Here is a 20,408-nt window from a genome sequence, read left to right on the forward strand (position 1 = left end):
TCTGCTGATCATATGTGTATTAAAGTGGTGTTTCCCGAGGTTTCTCCTCACTCCCAGCATAAGGCGCTAGTAGATTCAGGCGCAGCTGGGAATTTTTTTGATCGCCAGTTCACCTATAAGTTAGGGATTCCTATCGTACCTGTTGATGTGCCCTTCCCCATTCATGCCCTAGATAGCCGCCCGTTGGGGTCAGGATTAATTAGGGAGGTCACAGCGCCTCTCCGGATGAAAACGCAGGAGGGTCATGAGGAGATCGTACGTTTGTATTTGATTGATTCTCCTGCGTTTCCCGTGGTGTTGGGGCTTCCCTGGTTAACAGCTCATGACCCCAACATTTCATGGCAGCAGAGAGCTCTCCAGGGACGGTCTGATCAGTGTACTGGGCGGTGTGTAGGCGTTTCCATAGGGGTAACGACGGTGGAAAGCCCGAACCAAGTTCCCACCTTGCATATTCCAACTGAGTATGCCGATTTGGCTCTCGCCTTCAGTAAGAAGAAGGCGACTCAATTACCACCTCATCGACAGGGGGATTGTGCGATAGACCTCCAGGTAGGCGCTGCGCTTCCACGTAGTCACGTGTATCCTCTGTCTCAGGAGGAGACGGCCACTATGGAGACCTACGTCACATAATCTTTGAGACAGGGGTACATACGGCCGTCTACTTCCCCTGCGTCCTCAAGTAAATTTTTTGTGAAGAAGAAGGATGGGGGTTTACACCCGTGTATTGATTACCGTGGTCTAAATCAGATCACCATAAAATACAGCTATCCTCTCCCTCTGATTGCTAGTATGACGGAGTCATTACACGGGGCGCGATTCTTCACAAAATTGGATCTCAGGAGCGCGTACAACCTGGTGCGCATTAGGGAGGGAGATGAGTGGAAGACAGCATTCAGTACCACCTCGGGTCACTATGAGTACCTCGTCATGCCATACGGGTTAATGAATGCTCCTTCAGTCTTCCAATCATTTGTGGACGAGATTTTCCGGGACTTGCATGGACAGGGTGTTGTGGTATATATTGATGACATTCTAATAAACTCCGCTACACGAGCCGAGCATGTGTCCCTGGTGCTTCTTGGGTCGAGTGCTTGGTAGACTGTTGGAGCATGACCTGTATGCGAAGGCGGAGAACTGTCTGTTCTTTCAGGAGTCCATCTCCTTCCTGGGACATCGGTTGTCCGCGTCAGGGGTAGAGATGGAGATTGACCGCGTTTCTGCCGTGCATAATTGGCAGACTCCCACCATGGTAAAGGAGGTGCAGTGCTTCTTGGGTTTTGCCAATTACTACCGGAGGTTTATCCGGGGCTTTGGACAGGTAGCAGCTCCCATTACCTCTCTGCTAAAGGGGGGTCCGGTGCGCCTTCAGTGGTCAGCTGAGGCAGACAGGGCGTTTAAACGTCTGAAGGACTTGTTTACCTCGGCTCCGGTGCTGGCGCACCCGGATCCCTCTTTGGCATTTCAGGTGGAGGTGGATGCTTCCGAGGCTGGGATCGGCGCTGTGCTGTCTCAGCGCTCGGGTACACCACCTAAACTCCGCCCCTGTGCTTTGTATTCTAAGAAGCTCAGTCCGGCGGAGCGCAATTTTGACGTGGGGGATAGGGAGCTGCTGGCTGTGGTTCATGCCCTGAAGGTGTGGAGACATTGGCTTGAGGGGGCTAAACACCCTTTTCTCATTCTGACTGACCATCGTAACCTGGAGTACATCCGGGCAGCGAGGAGGCTGAATCCTCGCCAGGCAAGGTGGTCAATGTTTCTTTCCCGCTTTGTATTTAATCTCACCTATAGACCAGGGTCCCAGAACGCTAAGGCAGACGCCCTGTCCCGACTATATGACACAGAGGAGAGGTCCATTGAGCCCACTCCCATACTCCCGGAGTCTTGCTTAGTGGCACCGGTGGTGTGGGAGGTGGATGCGGAAATTGAGCGGGCGTTACGTTCCGACCCTACCCCTCCACAGTGTCCAGAGGGTCGGAGGTACGTGCCGCTCGAGGTTCGCGACCGTTTGATATACTGGGCTCACACGTCACCCTCCTCTGGTCATCCGGGTATTGGTCGGACAGTGCACTGCCTTAGTGAGAAGTACTGGTGGCCAACCTTAGCTAAGGACGTGAGGGTTTATGTTTCCTCCTGCTCGGTGTGCGCCCAGTGTAAGGCACCTAGACACCTGCCCAGGGGGAAGTTACAACCCCTACCCGTTCCACAACGGCCGTGGTCTCACCTATCGGTGGATTTTGTCACGGACCTTCCTCCCTCCCAGGGGAACACTATGATCTTGGTCGTTGTGGATCGGTTTTCTAAAGCCTGCCGTCTCATTCCCCTGCCAGGTCTCCCTACTGCCCTACAAACTGCGGAGGCCCTGTTTACAACGTCTTCCGGCACTATGGGGTGCCTGAGGATATAGTGTCTGATCGGGGTCCCCAGTTCAACTCTAGAGTCTTGTGGGCATTTATGGAACGTCTGGGGGTCTCGATTAGCCTTACCTCAGGTTTTCACCCCGAGAGTAATGGGCAGGTGGAGAGAGTTAACCAGGATGTGGGTAGGTTTCTGAGGTCATATTGCCAGGACCGGCAAGAGGAGTGGTCGGGATATATTCCCTGGGCAGAGATAGCCCAAAACTCCCTCCGCCATTCGTCCACTAATCTTATGCCTTTCCAGTGTGTGTTAGGTTATCAGCCGGTTCTGGCACCTTGGCATCAGAGCCAGACCGAAGCCCCTGCGGTGGACGAGTGGTTTCGGCGCTCGGAAGAAACTTGGCCCGCTGCGCATGTCCATCTGCAGCGGGCCATCAGGCGGCAAAAGGCGAGCGCCGATCGCCACCGCAGTGAGGCTCCGGTGTATGCACCGGGAGACCGGGTCTGGCTCTCGACCCAAAACCTGCCCCTTCGCCTGCCCTGCCGGAAGCTGGGTCGGCGGTTTGTGGGGCCCTTTAAAGTCCTGAGGAGATTGAACGAGGTATGCTATAGGTTACAACTGCCCATTAATTACTGCATTAACCCCTCGTTCCATGTGTCTCTCCTCAGGCCGGTGGTGGCTGGTCCACTCCAGGAGAGTGAGGTACGAGAGACTCCTCCGCCCACGTTGGACATCGAGGGGGCTCCGGCGTACTCAGTCCGTTCCATGTTGGATTCGAGGCGTCGGACGAGGGGCCTGCAGTATCTCGTGGAGTGGGAGGTGTACGGTCCGGAGGAACGGTGCTGGGTCCCCAGGAGGGACATTCTAGATCCCTCCATGTTGAGGGACTTCCACCGGAGTCATCCGACTCGCCCTGCTCCGCGTCCTCCTGGCCGTCCCCGAGGCCGGGGTTGGCGCACGGCTGGAGCCGCGCGTCAAGGGGGGGGGGTACTGTCACGGAATCAGCCGAGGCTGCTCCTCCTCCTTGCTCGGGCAGGCTTCGGCGTTCGTCGTCCCCGGAGTACTAGCTGCCAACCGATCTATGTTTCGGTCTTTGACTTGTTTTGTCCTGATTGTGTACACCTTTTCCCCATTATGTTGTATTGTATTCCCTATTTAACCCTCTGTCGTTCATTGTGTGTTGTGTGTTATTGTATTCGTCATCGGCAGTGTTCGTGTGCGGGTTGTTTATCCTCCTTATGTGGAGATTGTTTTTCTACACTGGTTACTTTCGAGTAAAGTACGTTTCCAGTAAGCTCTGTGTCCTGCATTTGACTTCGCCTACCGCATTTCACCGTCGCATTCTGACAATAGTTGGGAAAAGATTTTCGATGTGCCGATTCCGTGGCACATGGTTAACTGATACACAAAACAACGCTTGATTCAAAACATAGTTTTTAAATTATTATACAAAATTCTTCTCACAAACAGAATGATATGTACTTCGAGATATTAGCTGATGTAAGAAGGGCTATATAAAATAAAATTGATTGAAAATTGATTGATATGTACAGTACATTTGGAAAGTATTCAGCCAAGACAACGCAGGAGTGGCTTCGGGACAAAGTCTCTGAATGTCCTTGAGTGGCCCAGCCAGAGCCCGGACTTGAACCCGATCGAACATCTCTGGAGAGGCGTGAAAGTAGCTGTGCAGCAACTCTCCCCATCCAACCTGACAGAGCTGTCCTCCGAAGAGGGGGGTGAACATGATTAAGTTGGTTTGGTGTTTGTAGCTTGAACGGTTCAAGAGTTACTGTTGGTGAGTTATTTCATGCTAATTTATGCTAATGTGAATAGTTATAGTTGATAAAACATTCAAGAAAGCCTGAACATGAGAAAGTTTGTTTGGTGCCTATAGCTTGAACGGTTCAAGACTTAAAGTTGGTTGTATATGTTATGCAAATTAATGCACGTTTATACAGATAAATGTTTTTAAGAATTTGAAGTTAGGATAGCCTGAACATGTGAAAATTGGTTTGGTATCTCTAGCTTGAACGGTTCAAGAGTTACTGTCAGTGTGTTATTTTACGCAAATGCGTTAACATTTACATACAGTGCATTCGGAAACTATTTAGACCTTTCCTTTTTCCAATTTTGTTATGTTACAGCCTTATTCTAAAATTAATTACATAAATAAAAATCCTTATCAATCTACACACAATGCCCCATACTGAAAGCGAAAACAGGTTTTTAGAAATTTTTGCTAATGTACACTACCAGTCAAAAGTTTGGACACACCTACTCATTCAACTGTTTTTCTTTATTTTTGCATTGTAGAATAATAGTGAAGGCATCAAAACTAGGAAATAACACATATGGAATCATGTAGTAACCAAAAGAGTGTTAAACAAATCAAAATATATTGTATATTTGAGATTCTTATAAGTAGCCACCCTTTGCCTTGATGACAGTTTTACACACTCTTGGCATTCTCTCAACCGGCTTCATGAGGTAGTCACCTGGAATGCATTTCAATTAACAGGTGTGCCTTGTTAAAAGTTAATTTGTGGAATTTCTTTCCTTCTTAATGCGTTTGAGCCAATTAGTTGTGTTGTGACAAGGTAGCCCTATTTGGTAAAAGACCAAGTCCATATTATGGCAAGAACAGCTCAAATTAGCAAAGAGAAATGACAGTCCATCATTACTTTAAGACATGAAGGTCAGTCAATACAGAACATTTCAAGAACTTTGAAAGTTTCTTCAAGTGCAGTCGCAAAAACCATCAAGCGCTATGCTGAAACTGGCTCTTATGAGGACCGCCACAGGAATGGAAGAACCAGTAACCTCTGCTGCAGAGGATAAGTTAATTAGAGTTACCAGCCTCAGAAATTGCAGCCCAAATAAATGCTTCACAGAGTTCAAGTAACAGAAACATCTCAACATCAACTATTCAGAGGGTACTGTGTGAATCAGGCCTTCATGGTCGAATTGCTGCAAAGAAACCACTACTAAAGGACACCAATAAGAAGAAGAGACCTGCTTGGACATTAGACCGGTGAAAATGTGTCCTTTGGTCTGGAGTCCAAATGTGAGATATTTGGTTCAATCCGCTGTGTCTTTGTGAGACGCGGTGCGGGTAAACGGATGATGTCCGCATTTGTAGTTCCCACCGTAAAGCATGGAGGAGGAGGAGTTATGGTGTGGGGGTGCTTTACTGGTGACACTGTCTGTGATTTATTTAGAATTCAAGGTACACTTAACTAGCATGGCTACCACAGCATTCTGCAGCGATACGCCATCCCATCTGGTTTGGGCATAGTGGGACTATCATTTGTTTTTCAACAGGACAATGACCCAACACACCTCCAGGCTGTGTAAGGGCTATTTGACCAAGAAGGAGAGTGATGGAGTGCTACATCAGATGAGCTGGCCTCCACAATCCCCCGACCTCAACCAAATTGAGATGGTTTGGGATGAGTCGGACCGCAGAGTGAAGGAAAAGCAGCCAACAAGTGTATGTGGGAACTCCTTCAAGACTGTTGGAAAATAATTCCAGGTGAAGCTGGTTGAGAGAATGCCAAGAGTGTGCAAAGCTATCATCAAGGCAAATGGTGGCAATACCCCATAATGATAAAGCGAAACAGGTTTTTAGAATTTTTTGCTAATTTGTTAAAAATAAAAAACAGAAATACCTTATTTACATAAGTTTTCAGAATGCCAAGCGTCACGTCTGGAGGAAACCTGGCACCATCCCTACGGTGAAGCATGGTGGTGGCAGCATCATGCTGTGGGGATGTTTTTCAGCGGCAGGGACTGGGAGACTAGTCAGGATCGAGGCATATATGAACGGAGCAAAGTACAGAGAGATCCTTGATGAAAACGTGCTCCAGAGCGCTCAGGACCTCAGTCTGGGTCGAAGGTTCACCTTCCAACAGGACGTCGACCCTAAGCACACAGCCAAGTCAACGCAGGAGTGGCTTTGGGACAAGTCTCTGAATGTCCTTGAGTGGCCCAGCCAGAGCCTGGACTTGAACCCGATCGAACATCTCTGGAGAGGCGTGAAAGTAGCTGTGCAGCAACTCTCCCCATCCAACCTGACAGAGCTTGAGAGGATCTGCAGAGAGCAATGGGAGAAACTCCCCAAATACAGGTGTGCCATGCTTGTAGTGTCATACCCAAAAAGACTCAATGCTGTAATCGCTGCAAAGTTGCTTCAACAAAGTACTGAGTAAAGGGTCTGAATACTTATGTAAATGTGATATTTCAGTTTTTTATTTGTAGTGAATTAGCAAAAATTTTAATTATGGGGTATTGTGTATAGATTAAGAGAAAAAACAAACAATTTAATCCATTTTAGAATAAGGCTGTAACGTAACAAAATATGGATAAAATCAAGGGGTCTGAATACTTTCCAAAGGCACTGTATATGTTTGTAAACTTAACATTAAAAAGTACCATAATGATTGAGTGTCCATATACAGTAGCTGTACCATGATATTTGCATTGCTACTAAGTAAACCTCCAATTGTTCTCCACTATTACACCTGCTAAAACGTCCCCCCATCCCAAGTTGGGTTGTCGTCCCAGTGACTAGCAGACCACCCCGTCCCCCCAGATCCCAAAGCCCCCGAGAGACCGGGACCCATCCTTCAAAAAGAGCACACAGTGCCACCCACAGAACAGAAGTAGATCAACCGCCAAAATCATTTCCAATGACCTCACCTCGATTGTATTATATACAGTCCAAGGTTTAGTCATATCCCAGTTTACCAATTTGCTTATGGCCCTGCCTACACCTAACAACTTGTTTTTTTAAATTATATGAGCAAAGAATATTCCATTTTATTTTGAATGGCAAGCCAGACCAAATTAAACGGGCCTATTCATATAATGAATATGATTTTGGAGGGCAAAAATTATTAAATATTAAAGCATTAGACCTCTCACTAAAGGCTTCAGTCATACAAACGCTATTCTTAAATCCGAACTAGTTCTCTAGCAGATTAGTAAAAATGGCCCACCCTGTGTTCAAGAATGGCCTTTTTCCCTTTATTCACATTACAACCTCTCACTTTCGATTATTTGAAAATGAAATAATCTCCTAAATATTGCTATTTTTAAAACAAGCCATAGAAAGTTGGTTGCAATTTCAGTTTAATCCACCAGAAAAGACAAAACAAATATTACAACAAATATTATGGAAAAAATGTTTGAAAACTGTATAATCTTTGTTATATATATCATCAATAATAAATACAAATACAAATAAATACGACTGGTGGAGTTATGTCACACATGCAGCTACCAAAAATATATGGAAATGTCTTATCTATCCAAAATTACAACGAACTAATTGCAGCATTACCGCAAAAATGGAAGAGGCAAGTGGAAGGGGGAGAAAGTAAGGATCTTGTCTGTTGGCCCTGCATTAAAGATCAAAATTGGTTAAAGAAAATTGTGATTAATAAAAAAGTATACGAGTTTCATTGAAGGACCCAAAAAATTGATTGCAAAATAGTTGGGAAGAGATTTTCGATGTACCGATTCCGTTGCACATGGTTTATGAACTGTTACAGAAAATGACACCGGATTCAAAACTTACAGTTTTTCTATTGAAATGATTATACAAAATTTTTGCAACCAATAGAGTGTTATACTGTATAAATGAGAGATACAACCAGCTCTGCAGATTTTTCCTGTGAAGAGACAGAATCATTAGATCATTTGTTTTGGTACTGTCCAGTATGAAAAATGTATGCACTCACTAACTGTAAGTCGCTCTGGATAAGAGCGTCTGCTAAATGACAAAAATGTAAATGTAAATATGTAGCTTGTTTTTGGTCACAGGTTCAGGAATGGCTGAATAATTGCAACATTTACCTGGAGCTAACTCTGCAAATAGCACTGCTGGTGATTTAAACAGTTATAGTTAATCGATCAATAATATAATAATACTCTTAGCAAAAATGTTTATCTTTAATTTACAATCTGTAGAAATTATGAGAATAGAAAGCTTCAGAACTTTTGTCAAACATCACAGCACAGTTGAAAAATATATGGCAAATAAAAATCTAAACTAGATGGTGTTCAGAGATAGATGGGAGGGGTTGAGTGTAACTGAAGGATGGGACTAAAAACAAAAAAAAGATAACTAATGTAAAATATACTGTGTCCGTAAAATGTATATAGTACGTATAAGCTGGAAGTAGAAGCCTAAGTGTTGTCTACGACCAATCAAGAGGTACCACTGTTTTAGTAACCACATCACCTAATTTAGCTTCACACTGTTGAATTAACTGCCATGGAACATTTCAGAACTCTCAAATATTAACAATGAGGGAGCACATTCTAAACATGAGACAATGAGTAAACTGTGTCTTTTGACACATATCAGCTACCTTGACCACTTTTCCCAAAAACGTAAACAAAAACTTAAAGTGTATTACACCTTGGTCTACTGTGCTATTCACATCTGAAATAAGAACATAAATATCTACTACCAAAATCCTTGACTAGAACACGGAAGTAGGATTGGAGACGACTTTGTTTTGATTTCAAACATTCTTTGCATGGAGTAAAGAAAGACATACCAACTTTCAGTGCAGTTGAGAAAACGGTAGCGGAGTACCAGGAGGAGAATGTGGTGTGTTGTGAAAGCATAATTACATTTTGATGGTCTACAGATGCTCATGGTAAAAATTAATCTATAATTTGCATTTGAAATAATGAAACTCAGATGTACAGTTGCTTGCGAAAGTATTCACCCCCCTTGGCATTTTTACTATTTTGTTGCCTAACAACCTGGAATTAAAATGGATTTTTTAGGGGTTTGTATCATTTGATTTACACAACATGCCTACCACTCTGAAGATGCAAAATATTTTTTATTGTGAAACAAACAAGAAATAAGACAAAAAAATCAGAAAGCTTGAGTGTGCATAACTATTCACCCCCCAAAGTCAATACTTTGTAGATCCACCTTTTGCAGCAATTACAGCTGCAAGTCTCTTGGGGTATGTCTCTACAAGCTTGGCACATCTAGCCACTGGGATTTTTGCCCATTCTTCAACGTAAAATTGCTCCAGCTCCTTCAAGTTGGATGGGTTCCGCTGGTGTATAGCAATCTTTAGTTCATACCACAGATTCTCAATTGGATTGAGGTCTGGGCTTTGACTAGGCCATTCCAAGACATTTAAATTTTTCCCCTTAAACCACTCGAGTGTTGCTTTAGCAGTATGCTTAGGGTCAATGTCCTGCTGGAAGGTGAACCTCCGTCTCAGTCTCAAATCTCTGGAAGACTGAAACAGGTTTCCCTCAAGAATTTCCCTGTATTTAGCGCCATCCATCATTCCTTCAATTCTGACCAGTTTCCCAGTCCCTGCCGATGAAAAACATCCCCACAGCATGATGCTGCCACCACCATGCTTCACTGTGGGGATGGTGTTCTCGGGGTGATGAGAGGTGTTGGGTTTGCGCCAGACATTTTCCTTGATGGCCAAAAAGCTAAATTGTCTCCCACATGCCTTTTGGCGAACACCAAACGTGTTTGCTTATTTTTTTCTTTAAGCAATGGCTTTTTTCTGGCCACATTTCCGTAAAGCCCAGCTCTGTGGAGTGTACGGCTTAAAGTGGTCCTATGGACTGATACTCCAATCTCCGCTGTGGAACTTTGCAGCTCCTCCAGGGTTATCTTGGTCTCTTTGTTGCCTCTCTGATTAATGCCCTCCTTGCCTGGTCCGTGAGTTTTGGTGGGCGGCCCTCTCTTGGCAGGTTTGTTGTGGTGCCATATTTGTCACGATAGTCGTATACAGAGGAGGACCAAGGCGCAGCGTGGAATGCGAACATGCTTTTTATTAATGTTACACGAACAAAACAACAAACGATACGTGAAGTCCTACGGTACAAACACAAACCAAAAGGAACAAGATCCCACACCATACTGTGGGAAACAGGCTGACTAAGTATGGTTCCCAATCAGAGACAACAAGCAACAGCTGATTCACGTTGCCTCTGATTGAGAACCACACTGGCCAACATAGAAACACAATACTAGAACGAACACAAATGAAAACTCACACCCTGGCTCAACATACTAGAGTCCCCAGAGCCAGGGCGTGACAATATTCTTTCAATTTTTTAAATAATGGATTTAATGGTGCTCCGTGGGATGTTCAAATTTTCTGATATTTATTTATAACCCAACCCTGATCTGTCCTTCTCCACAACTTTGTTTCTGACCTGTTTGGAGAGCTCCTTGGTCTTCATGGTGCCGCTTGCTTGTTGGTGCCCCTTGCTTAGTGGTGTTGCAGACTATGGGGACGTTCAGAATAGGTGTATATATACTGAGATCATGTGACACTTAGATTGCACACAGGTGGACTTTATTTAACTAATGAGGTGACTTCTGAAGGTAATTGGTTGCACCAGATCTTATTTAGGGGCTTCATAGCAAAGGGGGTGAATACAGATGCACGCACCATTTTTCCGTTATTGATTTTTTTGAAATGTTTGAAACAAATTATTTTTTTCATTTCACTTCACCAATTTGGACTATTTTGTGTATGTCCATTACATGAAATCCAAATAAAATATCAATTTAAATTACAGGTTGTAATGCAACAAAATAGGAAAAACGGCAAGGGGGATGAATACTTTTGCAAGGCACTGTACAACACAAAATCCATGTGTACGTGTGTGTATAGTGCGTATGTTATCATGGGTGTTTATGCATGTGTCTGTGCCTATGTTTGTGTTGCTTCACAGTCCCCGCTGTTCCATAAGGTGTATTCTTATCTGTTTTTTAAATCTGATTCTACTGCTTGCCTCAGTTACTTGATGTGGAATAGAGTTCCATGTAGTCATGGCTCTATGTAGCACTGTGCACCTCCCATAGTCTGTTCTGGACTTGGGCACTGTGAAGAGACCTCTGGTGGCATGTCTTGTGGGGTATGCATGGGTGTCTGAGCTGTGTGCTAGTCATTTAAACAGACAGCTCAGTGCTTTCAACATGTCAATACATCTCACAAATACAAGTAGTGATGAAGTCAATCTCTCCTCTACTTTGAGCCAGGAGAGATTGACATGCACATGATTAAATTTTAATTTGTGTAGGCTGCTTTTCGGCATCTGGGACTAACTTTGTTAGCTGGATGGATAACGTTAGCAACTTAGCTAGGTTAGCAGCTCTTTCAAGCAGGATTCCAGGACAAGAAATAGCAGTCCTAGCTATTAAAAGCTAACCGTGTCACGGAATCCATGCAAAAACAAGTCCGGTATTTATGATTAACAAAGATGTTTTTGTTAAAATAACAAACCAAGTGTTTCCATTATCCGAATGTTTTCAAATATGACCGCTTATTTTAGCTCACTCTTTACTCAGTTATCGCTAGAACTAATGTAGCCTACATTTGGATGAGAATTGTGTTATGCTGTTGCTATTTATGTGAATGTCTGAACATTGCATTCAAAATTAAACTGCTCACATTGAGGACATAATGTTGTAAAGACTGTGTTTGTGCAAAGAAAAATATGTGAAAAAAACTGTGGACAGCTCAAACGCGGACTGTTGCGTCAATAGTAACTAGACGTTCTAATGAAGTGTTCTATTCACACCAGTTTGAGCGTACACTGCAGAGACCACTGTAGAATGATCATGTCGTTTTACAACAACCATCTAGTTACAACAACCATCTAGACTATAAAAAAGCATAGACAGACACCCATTGTATCTATAAGCCAACAGCAGCAGCCGTCTCAGAGACTCTGTGAACATTACTGTCAGAGATGAGATTAGTGTTTAACATCAGTTAACTAGGAGAATAAGACTGAGATAGGCAGCACATATTACTGATGAAGCATCAGACAGGACAAGCACTGGTGTCAGTGGTAGAAACACCGCTGATTAAAGTACAACAAAGTACCACGTGTCATGGAATGGAATATATGATATTTCTTTATCCTTCATATACTCCAAAGCAATAAAGGCATTTGAACCTTTTACCAATCAAAGAGTGCATTGAATCTGTCTTTGACGGCGTAGCATGAGCATGAACTTTCCAGTTGAGGACCTCAGCCCAGCTAGAGCTCCAGCAGCCAGAGCTCCACAGAGGTAGAGACAAAGACAGTAGTTACAGCCAGGTTTCTAGAGTTTCCAGTAAAACAGAGCTTGCCCTCCAACCAGCTCACAGACCCTTGGGAGAGAGAGAGGGGGGTGGAGGAAGGAGGGAGAGAAAGAGAGGGAGGGGGCAGAGCTGTCACAAGGGCCTTTTCCAAGGTTCCCTTCTGTTTGGGGGCTGTTGTGCTTCGTTTGAGAAAATAACCCCTTGGAAAAACACAAGATTTAAACAGTGATCACCTGTGAGGCATGTTTATCAAGACTGTAAAGACCTGATTTGATTGTGAAATCAAATGAGCACACAATGTTATCACAATGTCATAGAGTGAATAGTTACACTTGCTCAAGACCAGCATACATCATGGAAATTGAAGTAATTGGGAGAGTGCAAAATAACAAAATCTTGGCTAAAAGATAGCTATAATTATTTAACTTGAACTGTTCTTGAGAACAGGTAAATCATTCAAATAACCTCCTCTAAAGTCCAAAAACCTATTCTGTGCTATGACACCTGTGCAGTCAATCAATCCTGTTCCAATCATTACAATGTGTGTGTTTACGTTTTCACATATTACTCAGCCGGAGAGCTCAGTTTCACGAATAATTAAGAAATACACTTTTGTACACCTGATACCTCACAGATGCATGGGAGAGGTGCAAAAACAACCAGGAAAACTGACTCCCACACAGTGTGTATACTTGAACAAAATGAACACTTAAATTGGACATATATCATCATTTATTCAGCCAGTCACATGTTTATGCAGATAACATTTTCATTAAGCAAGAATACACTGTGGACTGGACTCCATTCACCTAATCTTCATAAGAATAACAGAAATAACACTTACAACATCTGATAGTGTCAATCTCAATTATGAGGTAATAATGTGTGTTATCGCGTATAACATCCCACAGTGCAACAGGAGAAGAAAGAGTTCAGCAGTGTTGAAACAGACATGGCAGTAACTCGATCTCTCCCAAAGCTGAACTGTTTAACCATTACAGAGAGAATTTCTCGACACCAAAATACTGTGATTCTACAAAACTCTTTCCATACTCTACAGGGACTGACACGGACTGGGACCAGATATCTGCCCGGGCATTTCTAACAGACACCAGCACATTTTTTCCCCTTGAGGCCCCCACATCGGCTCCTCGAGGCCCCCATTATCAGCCAAATCATGATCATGCTGTGCAAAACCCCCAATTTAGACAGGCCTACCAGCCAGTTTGGGACAACAACTTTTCAAATACAGCCTAGCTACTATACAAATCTGTGTTAATAAACCATGTCCATGAAAAATATATCATAATCTCACTTATCTTGATTGGAATAGTGATTAGGCCAAGAGTAGGGTTCGCCTGGGCTGACACCAGCCCAATTGTACATTCTATTTTGGTCATTTAGTATACGCTCTTATCAAAAGCAACTTACAATCAGTGCATTCAACTATTCGAATCAGAGGACTCAAAAAATACTGTGTTGAAATGTTTAGGGAGCAAGTGGGTAAAATTGACAAGTCACCTGTGCTGGATAGTGTAATGGTAGACAGTGCCTGGGAAGTCTTTAAATGAAGATTCCTTGACGTGGTGAATTTGATGGCTCCCTTTAGACAGGTCAGAGTAAAACAGAGATCTATCCCTTGGTTTAATCATGAGATTCTAGAATCTATGCAAGCAAGGAATAAGGCCTTTAAGAAATGTAAGAACTCTCAAGAGCTGCCTGATTTTTCGGAAAAGTATTCAGACCCCTTGACTTTTTTTTAAAGAATGATGGAGGCCACTGTGTTCTTGGGGACATTCAATGCTGCAGAATTTTTTTGGTACCCTTCCCCAGATCTGTGCCTTGACATAATCCTGTCTCTGAGCTTTACAGACAATTCCGTCGACCTCATGGCTTGGTTTTCACTCTGACATGCACTGTCAACTGTGGGACCTTATATAGACAGGTGTGTGCTTTTCCAAATCATGTCCAATCAATTGAATTTACCACAGGTGGACTCCAATCAAGTTGTAGAAACATCTCAAGGATAATCAATGGAAACAGGATGCACCTGAGCTCAATTTCGAGTTTCAAAGCAAAGGGTCTGAATACTTATGTAAATAAGGTTTTTCAGTTTTTTATTTGTAATACATTTGCAAACATTTCTAAAAACCTGTTTTCGCTTTGTCATTATGTGGTATTGTGTGTAGATTGATGAGGACATTTATTTATTTAATCCATTTTAGAACAAGGCTGTAACGTAACAAAATGTGGAAAAAGTGAATGGGTCTGACTACTTTCCGAATGCACTGTAAACTTCACAGAAATGAAGCACAGAGCAGGGTGGATGAAGCTAAGAGGGGTTACTTTGTTGATAAAATCAACAAAGCATGGCCATTGAAGTGCTAGGGAAGGTTAATGCCAGGACCAAGTTTTTTGCTAGAATGTCCAAGCTGCTTGATAAGGACTCCACGAGAGTGCGCGACACTGCCCTCATTCAATGCCATTTTGACTACGCTAGTACTTCCTGGTTTGGGGGCTTATCTAAGCTTCTGGAAGGGAAGCTCCAGATAGCCCAGAATAAGCTGATCAGGGTAGTATTGAAGGTGAGTCCACATACTCACATAGGCAGGAGCTGCTTTAACAAACTCAACTGGCTGCATGTTGAGGCTAGGGTTTCCCAGATTAGACTGTGTTTGGTTTACAGGAGTATTTATCGTTTTGCGCCCAGATATCTGACTGATTACTTTCCCCATGTTAGCGATGCACACAATCACAGCACCAGATCAGGTGTTGCTAATGTGTGCTTATACAGGTTCAGGAGTAATGCTGCGAAAGGAACTTTCTTGTATACTGGAGCATCAGAGTGGAATGAGTTGCCTCTGCCCATAAAAATGACGTCCTCTCTGGGCAGCTTTAAAAAGAAAGTAAAAAACAGTTTGATGTCTTCTGTGACAATTTGAACGTACCCTACGATGTAACTGCAATGATGAGACTTTATTGTGTGTAATCCTCGATGAATTTGGGGGTTTGTTTTGATCTAATTAATAAACTGAACTAAAATAAGGTAGATAAGACAACCACATATCACAGTCATTGCAAGAAAACGTTCCTCAATAAAGCAGCTATCAGTGAAATCAGTTATAGTAAGAAAATACAAATATTTCAGCTTGGTAGTTGAGTAGCCACAGACAGTGTCCATCACTGTCAATGAAGTGCAACAGTCATGTAGAGGGCAACCTCTAGGCGGGGTGTATTTATGCTCTCCCTGCCAGAATAGGAAGAGCGTGTGGTCTGGCCTAAGGAGATGTCTGTCGCAAGCTGCGAGCCAATCCGTTATCCTAGAGAGAATGTCTGACCTTCCACTATTAGTTGTCAGCTATCCCAGTTACATCATTAGCAAACACACTCTCACTGCGACTGTTTACAGCTAAGTATGGGTAATAAGAAAAAAAGGGCAATTTCACTTTGATGCTGTAAAATAAACATTGAAACATCAATGCCAAGAAGACTGTGATTATCATTATTCAAGGGATTCGGGTGCTGATGTCTTTGTGGAATATAGCATTTTGAATCTCACTCCAAGATTTCCTGTAAACCTTGTATGGCTTAGGGACATGAAGGATGAGATAGGTAAAGAAACACAGACTTACTGAAGAGCATCTGCTATGTACCAACTCATTACAAACAGAACATGGATATTGGACATGAAGTGCAACAAATGCTAATATCGGGGATATTGACTGGAATGTGTTTTTGGGCCAAAAAAATAAATAAAAATAGCATTTGGAGACAGTAGCAAGGTAATCAAAACCAAAGCATAGATTGCTGTCATACCTTGTCTATAGACTGCTTACAGGGTAATTTTGTAAATTGGTTTAACTATCCCTTTAACTCGGTCATACTCTGCAACAAAGTAAGGATGCAGTCACAAATATTTGGACATTGCTCTCAACATCCCAGTGACCAGATTGTTTTCAAGGAGATGTTCCACTAAGGGAAAACTTTGGAAAAGTAAAACACATTCTGAAAAATATTCTAAATTCAAGCATTTAGTCCACATGGAATGTGATCCTCTCACAATCCATTGAACCACATTTAACCATAAATGTAAATTGCAATCAATGGATAGTTAAAGCATAGGAGACTCCAAGGTCTTTCTTGAAAACTAAATTGAATCCAGACCAACCTGGATGAATAAAGGTTTCATAAAAAAATTAAAAAGAAATGAAAACATGTCAAATAGTCCCAGTGTTACCTTGCTTGCCCGCCTTCTTGCGTATCCTCATCTTGGGGAAAGAGGGCCAGGAGTAGTTAAAAGGAGAGTCCGAGTCTGAATCCATGACTCTGTGTTTCGTCTATGAGTCTCAGAGCACCCTGCAGCCTGACCAAGGCTTTAACACCAAAACACTTTGGTTTAAACAAAATATATATATATTTTACTGAACTTCAATTTTCCTCTAGGTTGGATATTCTCTTGTACATTCAGTTTGTTCTTCAGTTCAGGAGTCTTGGTTGGACTGTGAGGTTACGCCAGTTTACTCCTTCCTTCCATCTGAGTCTCAGCGGAGTGCAGACACTGACACTTCAGCAGTGAGCCAGCATGTTCCCCCATCTCCCCCTCCCCCTTCTCCCCCGCCAAACCCCCCCCCCTCCTACTCTGTGCCCCCTCAAAACTCCAAATCATCTAGCATATCGAGACCGCTTTCTTTGTCTCTTTTTTCTCTTGCTTTCTCACCTTCTCCTCCTCCATTCTCTCTTTTATCCCTTCTGCCCCAACCCTCGCTGTATCCTACCCTCTCCCGTCCAGTCTCTCTTTCTTTCCCACCATGCACAGCCGAGAGGAGGAGAGACCAGAACATGAGGAGGGGAGGAGGAACGAGTGACTGAGGGATAAAGAATGACTAAAGGAGAAGTAGAGAGAGAGAGAAACAGAGTAGAGAGGAGTGCCCGCCTCAGATAATCTTGAAAGACAAACACAGGGCCAGACAGCTGGTCCTGACCTGAGGAATCCACAAGGAGGTCAGTTAGAGTCAGACAAGTCATAGATAAGAATAATTAACCTCAGTCCTAGAGAGTTAACGCTGTGTAAAGAACACAACACACACGGCAGCACTACACCTCCCCCTACTGCACAAGCCCAGGGCACAACACTACTCACTAAACACACGACCACAACACTCATATGCACAGAGAAACGTTCTAAAGGTGTCCTCAGAGAGAGGCTGGATCCCAAATGACACTCTATTCCCGAAATAGTGCAGTATTTTTGACCAGGGCCCATATGGTCAAAGTAGACATAACCAGAGTCTTCAGTAGTCTTCAGAAAGGAAGAAAGCTCTTGGAGAGGATAGTGACTGAGAAACAGAGGGGTTTCAAGGCAGATTGCCATGTCAGTAGAGTGGAAACAGGCAGCAGCAGCACAAAGAAACCCAGAGACTCCCAGAGAGTTCACAAACACACACACACACACACACACACACACACACACACACACACACACACACACACACACATTGTTCTATATCCAAACACAGTTTGTACGCCCCCTGGAGGGCTGAGAGAGAAAAATAAAGAGAAAAACAGAGACACTGTGTGTCCTCTTTATTCCACTACAGTTGGCTGCAACAACTCTTCAGACAAAAGCCTTAAGAGGAGACGAGGAGAGGAAAGAGGGAGCGTCAAAGTCTGGCACTTTAACAACTCTCTCTCTCTTTCCCTGACGCTGGAGTACAGTAGCTTCTACTTCTACAGGGAACACAACAAGAATCAGCAAGCGTTTTTTTAACGACAGATCCTCCATTCATACTCTTTTCTCCCAAAACTGAAAATGTGCATTCAGCAAAGCCTTGGCAACCCCCATTCACCCCCCTTCTTCCTCCTCCTCTCTCCCTCCCACCCTCCTTTCCTCCCTCTCTTTCCCCCTGACTTACACAGAACCCCTTTCTTTAGTTCATCCATGCATTGGCCTGCTGGCAGTAGAAGGGAGGCCCTCAGGATGAAGTGGCCTTTGCGGTTTGTTCACTAAACTCGGATTAAAACGATGACTAGAGGGAGAAGAGGAGTGGTGGCAGGGAGAGGGCATAAGGGGGGAGAGGGTGAGGTGAACTAAAGGTTGGAGAAGGGAGAGTAGGATTTCGGTGGAGGATGGTGTGGGAAGATCAAGGTGTAGAGGAGGATGAGCGTAAACAAAAGGAGGGAGAGTGGTAGCAAGAGGGGGCAAGGGGATAGGGACAGAGGGTTAGAGAGCGGTACAGGTTAAGTGGAGAGAAAGAGCAATAAAGAGCCAGTTTATCAAGAGAGGAACAGAAGGAACATGAAAACTACACTCCAGATTCCTCATCCCCTGACTGAAACTTCATTTACTGGAGTTATGTTTGTCTATTAGTTACCAAATTGACTGCAGTCAGAGCACCATATTTCAGGGGATACAAATTGCTTTGTGGATATTTGTCATACTCCACAAACTTGTTAACAAAAACACTTGAGGTCATTTGTAATGCTTGAGAGCCTGACAAATATTTTGAGCCTGACAAATATTTTTCACATGTCATGTTTGGTATTTGTGATGAGGATTTAAAATTGATTGTATGTGTGTGTCCACTTTACTCCACTACCATTGTGTGTGTGATAGTGTGTGTGGCAACCAATACAAAGAACAGAGAGACTAGTAAATCTGTTGACACACATACACAAAACGTACACAGACCCACACTCACGCACACATGCATGCACACACACACAGACCCACCCACACACAAAAATGCACACACATTTTAGTCACTAAAATGGCTGAACCATACAGGGTGAAAACAACAGAGACCGCAACATATTACAATTACAGCTGTCCAGTGCCAAGTGTTAAACCTCGAGCCCTGAGCATACAGCCACAACATTCTAACCCAGAGACATGTGTCTGATTATTCCTAAATGGCACCCTTTTCCCTGCATAGTGTACTACTTTTGTCCAGGGCTGGTCAAAAGTAGTGCACTATGTAGGAAATAGGGGGCCATTTGGGATGCAAAATGTGTCTGCTTCAGGCTCACACCAGCCAATCATTAACCCGCAGGATGTTCTCACCGTCTCAAACTTTTCTCCAACCAGAGGTCAGCCAAACCCAGTACCACTAGACCATGATCTAAGGTCTAGTGGTTTTGTGTTTTCTCCGCAAATGGTTAAGGTAAGAATCTCGGGAAGGGTAAGCTGATCCCATATCTGTGCATATGGCCAACGTTTACCCAGAGCAATAATCACAGCTAATGCAGAGCGAAAGGACACCAGGAAATGTGTGGAAGGGCCCAGTGGAGGCCAGCAAGCAGAAACATGATCCTACATTCTGTGGAGAGATTATGGCTAGGGGAGACAAGGAAAGGAACGAGGGAGAGAGACTGGAAGAGAGAGAGAGAAGTGGTGAGAGACTATGCAAAAGAGAGGGAGAGAGAGGTGTGTGGTTCTCTGAGGTACAGTACAGTAATGGTGTCCTTGTGGAGTCTGCTAGCCAAAATCTTCCTTTTCCGTTCACTAATTAGATCCTGCAGATGAGGTCTCCTCACTTGAGCAGCGTCAAAGTCTTGCACTTTAACAACTCTCTCTCTCGCGCTTTCCCTTTAGCTGTGAGACAGTCACGTTCTAAAATGAGACTGATGTTCTAGATTCAGTTACAAACATAACAATCTATGGTAGGAAGGAAGCTATAGCCCACATTCACAGTGAAATTAATTTTGTGTGAATTATTTAATGATACACCTGCCCTGTATTCATAAAGCCTTTTAGATTATAATGAATACGGTTACATGGACAGAGAGGACCTGATCCTAGATCAGCACTCCTACTCTGAGAGGCTTTATGAACAAGGGCCCTGAAATACTGTGATCTGATGAGTCATAAAAAGCCTTACCAGAGTATGTCAGGGATTCTTCTTCTTCTTCTTCTTCTTCTTCTTCTTCTTCTTCTTCTTCTTCTTCTTCTTCTTC

The 20,408-nt window shown here is 43.5% G+C and overlaps 1 protein-coding gene across 2 annotated transcripts in view; it reads right to left on the bottom strand.

Annotated features, from left to right (window-relative positions):
- Window positions 1-17,012, bottom strand: part of LOC121584568 (rho guanine nucleotide exchange factor 28) — a 97,903-nt gene extending 80,891 nt beyond the window's left edge. For both annotated transcript variants that reach the window (XM_041900518.2, XM_041900517.2), the window contains exon 1: window positions 16,693-17,012. In XM_041900518.2, coding sequence (XP_041756452.1) covers window positions 16,693-16,777 — 85 coding nt within the window. In that variant the 5' untranslated portion in view covers window positions 16,778-17,012. The remainder of the gene's footprint in view (window positions 1-16,692) is intronic.
- Window positions 17,013-20,408: the final 3,396 nt, after the last annotated feature.

Source organism: Coregonus clupeaformis, chromosome 16, assembly GCF_020615455.1.
Source record: "Coregonus clupeaformis isolate EN_2021a chromosome 16, ASM2061545v1, whole genome shotgun sequence".
Classification (NCBI taxonomy): domain Eukaryota; kingdom Metazoa; phylum Chordata; class Actinopteri; order Salmoniformes; family Salmonidae; genus Coregonus; species Coregonus clupeaformis.